Source organism: Peromyscus eremicus, chromosome 2 (assembly GCF_949786415.1).
Source record: "Peromyscus eremicus chromosome 2, PerEre_H2_v1, whole genome shotgun sequence".
In the NCBI taxonomy this organism is placed as follows: domain Eukaryota; kingdom Metazoa; phylum Chordata; class Mammalia; order Rodentia; family Cricetidae; genus Peromyscus; species Peromyscus eremicus.
The window spans coordinates 101,844,470-101,848,162 of record NC_081417.1 but is presented as its reverse complement, the minus strand read 5'-3'; the positions used below and the strand labels follow the sequence as shown (position 1 = coordinate 101,848,162).

General features: G+C 48.9%; 1 protein-coding gene across 1 annotated transcript; it reads right to left on the bottom strand.

Moving 5' to 3' along the window:
* Positions 1 to 279: 279 nt before the first annotated feature.
* Rraga (Ras related GTP binding A) lies at positions 280 to 1,874 on the bottom strand. The gene has a single exon (XM_059255956.1). The coding sequence runs from the start codon at positions 1,623 to 1,625 to the stop codon at positions 684 to 686; it is 942 nt and encodes a 313-aa protein (XP_059111939.1). The 5' UTR covers positions 1,626 to 1,874; the 3' UTR covers positions 280 to 683.
* Positions 1,875 to 3,693: the final 1,819 nt, after the last annotated feature.

Sequence of the window (3,693 nt, the reverse complement as noted above, 5' to 3'; positions counted from 1 at the left end):
GGCCAGAAGATGGTGTTGGATCCCCTAGAACTGCAGTTAGAGATGGCGGTGAACTGTCATGTGGGTGCTGGGAATCCTGGGAATCGAACCCAGGTATTCTGGAAAAAGTGCTCTTAACCACTGAGTCACTGCTCCAGTCCTTTGAGTCTTAACCACAGCTACAGCTGCTAAGAAGCACTGCCAGAGTGGTGGAGGCCACACTAGCAAAATGGGAAGCTTGCCAGTTAAACAGTACTTGTGGATAATCAGAATCTTTACTTAATTACTTCAAACAACGTATTTTAAATTGCTAATAATAAATGTTTATTCATGATTGAAACCGAGGATTTAGAAATACATTTTAATATCTTGCTGATAAAATAGTAACATTCCACCTTTGTGATCTGATAATACAGAAGATAACTGCTTTAATATTCTTATCTATTATAACCAGGTAACCAGAACACACACACAAACCACCTACTTTAGTGTTACACCACACCAACTTTTCATGAAGGCCGTCTTGAAGCTCTACTGGGTAGCTGAGTAAATAGCGTCCAATGCTACGACTAGGGAAGAGATGGGATAGTAAGCACACGTTTCAAAGCTCACTTTTAAGCACACGACATGAATATCAAAAACCAGGGATGCAAAGAAAAACAAAAAGGTAATTCAGCATTTTACTAAGGAGCATTTGGCATTACTCAACGCATGAGGAGGCTGTGCTTGGGGCCATCTACTCTCTCTAGCTTCTCAAAGTGTTTCCTGGCATTACGAATGTTGATCAGAGTAGCTGCAGAAGGGATGGATGGATCTGACATGACCACCATCACATACGTGTTTGATGTGAAGATGTCGATGAAGGCAGCGAAGTTAGAATTCCTCACTTCCATGCTCTGGAAAGAAGCGGCCAATTTACTGCAGCTTAGCTTGAACTGCTTGATGATGTTGCTGATCTTCTCAAAGCGGTGCACATCACGCTGCTCTTTGCATTGGTAGTGGGAAATCACCAAGAACGTAGCTCTCTCGAACAGCAGAACTTCATCGGCCTCAATAATCTGGGCAAAATTCCTTAGGTTCATCTCCAGCTGCTGAACGTTGGGGATCAGCTGATATACGATGCTGGACCAGGCTTTGTAGAGCGTCTCATCCCAGATGGACGTTCGAAAACAAGCGCACTCCAGCGGGCGAGACAAACGCCTCAGGTCTTCCTCTCGCTCTTTAAAAATCAGGTCACGTTGATCTTCCTGAACCAGATCCATTTTGTGCACTAGGCAGAAGATTTTGGCATCAGGTGAATTCTGGAGGATGGCTTCCAGACACGACTGGTAATAATGCATGTCTTTTTCCAGTTCGCGGCTCTCTACGTCAAACACGTATATCAGAACCTCCACATTACGGAAGATGTTGTCCCGCTGGCTGGTGAAGTAATTCTCCATAAAGGTGTCCTGGCCGCCACAGTCCCACAGGTTCAGCACCAGGTTCCCCAGGAATCGAACGTGGGAGTGCTCCACGTCGATGGTGGCACCCAGGCGCCTGGTGTCGCGCGCAATATAATTTGCAAAGATGATCGACCTCATGCTGGTCTTCCCCGACCCGCTCTTCCCCATCAGCAGCACCTTCTTCTTCATGGCTGTATTTGGCATCACCTGCCGGCGTCGCCACGGACTGGGCCTGAGGCGCGGCCTAACGGCGGACCGACCGGGGACGGCTCCGGGGGCGGCTCCGGGGGCTGGGCGACGGGCACCGCCGGGCAGCGGGAGGCCGAGCGCGCGAGCTCCGGGCAGGAGAGACCGCTGCGGGGCGAGTCCTCAGACAACGGCGCCGGAGGCGATGGCTGCAGCCGCTCCGAGCTAGCGAGAGCCGACTAGTGATGCGATCAGCTCCGGCCGGGCCGCCACCCACTTCCCGCCGATATCTCGCGAGAACTCCGAGTTCCTGCCGCCACCCACTTCCGGTGGTGACCTCGCGAGAACGTCGGGCTGAGCCTTGGCAGTCGGTGGAATTCTGAGAAACGGCTTCTTAGATGCAACCTGGTCGTGGCCGGTCACAGCGGGCTGAAAGGAAAGGGGACGCCCACTGCGGTGTTTTGTTCTGTTTAGGTTGGGCTAGGGGTTTGCAGAAGGTTCGAGCTTGCCCGGCAGGGGCAATGCTGCCCTCGCGTGGCCAGAAGTCCCACACGACCACTGCCGTAGTCGCCTCCCCAGAGATGTGCGTAAGAAGCAGGCAGGGGGAGGCAAGGTCTAATTTGTCAGCCCACATAGGCATGGCAAGTGAAAACCAGCGTCAGAAAGGCTTCGAGAAGCTAAGTAACTGCCCAGGGCTGGGCAGTACCCTTACCATGCAGGAGACATCCCGACTTCAGTTAGTCCCCCTTTTACTTCCAGACGAGTTCCTTTTTCATAACCTCAGACTAGAGAATTCGTAATTAGAATTCAGAACCCGAGGAGAGGGTAATATGTATCACCATGCGTTAGCTACATCCTCACACTAACCGTGTGGACAACCATTTTCAAGTGAGGAGATTAAACCTTAGGAGGTTAAAGGGTCTCCATGACTTGCAGGGTTTGCTCGCTTAGCCTCAGGTTATATTGCCTCCCTCCAAGCGCAGGGCTCTGTTTCTGATCTTCAAGGAGAGATAATCAGTGGCACTCAGCACATTGAGGATGAATCAGTAGGTCACCAGGGCACTTCAGATTCCTAAGTTAGGACACTACTGTAAAGCCATTTTTAGGCTGTGTACCACACTGTACCAGTAAAGACATTTCCTCACCCATTCACTCAAAAATTGAACGTTGGGCCTGGAGACATGGCTCAGCACTTAAGTGTACTCGCTGCTTTTGTAGAGGGTCAGGGTTCAGGTGTGATACCCCTCTTTGGCCTCTATGGTCTCCACAGATATGGTGCACATACACTCACAAAGGCACGTGTGTATGCACACACTTCTCTTCCAGAGAACCTGGGTTTGATTCCCAGCACCTGCCATGGCTCCCTGAAACTGTAACTCTAGTCCCAGGGGATCTGACGCCCTCTTCCAACCTCTAGGGGCACTGCATGCACGTGATGCACAGATACACATGCAGGCAAAACACCCATTTATATAAGTGGTATTTAACATACGCAAGAAAGTTCAAAAGTGATCATTGCTTCTTATAATACATTTGTGTGTGTGTGTGTTTGTTTTAAAACATGTCTTATTTAGGGCTGGCCATTCAATAGTCACTCTTAGTACTTTGACCAATTATGAGTCTCTGCATTAACTGCTGTCCACTGCAGAGAGAATCTTCTCTACTTGTGGCTGAGGGCAGCACTAATCTATGTGCATAAACACAAATTTTTAGAAGAGAGTTTGACACGTTCATTTAGCAAGATTTCAGTAGTAGATTCCTCAAGTTTACAGTTTACCAGGCATGAATTCTCTCCTTTGGAACAGGCTTCAACTCCAATCGAAAAGCAGTTGGTTACCACCCACATAACTTTTGTGCTGTTATTTTATATATATATATATGTGTGTGTGTGTGTGTGTGTGTGTGTGTGTGTGTGTGTATCTATATTGGCTGGCAAGTTGGTATTGTAGCACACAGGGAACACCACTGATGACTTTTCTTCCCCTGCAACCTGCTTAGTACCTTCTGGCACTATGAAAACTAGCCAGCAGGGAGGAAGTTTTTAGGTCAGTTCCAGCCAAGAGCGATAGCAATAACCTGTGTTGTT

Coding starts and splice junctions, on each gene's coding strand:
- Rraga (XM_059255956.1), bottom strand. CDS start 1,625: ATGCCAAATACAGCCATGAAGAAGAAGGTGCTGCTGATGGGGAAGAGC.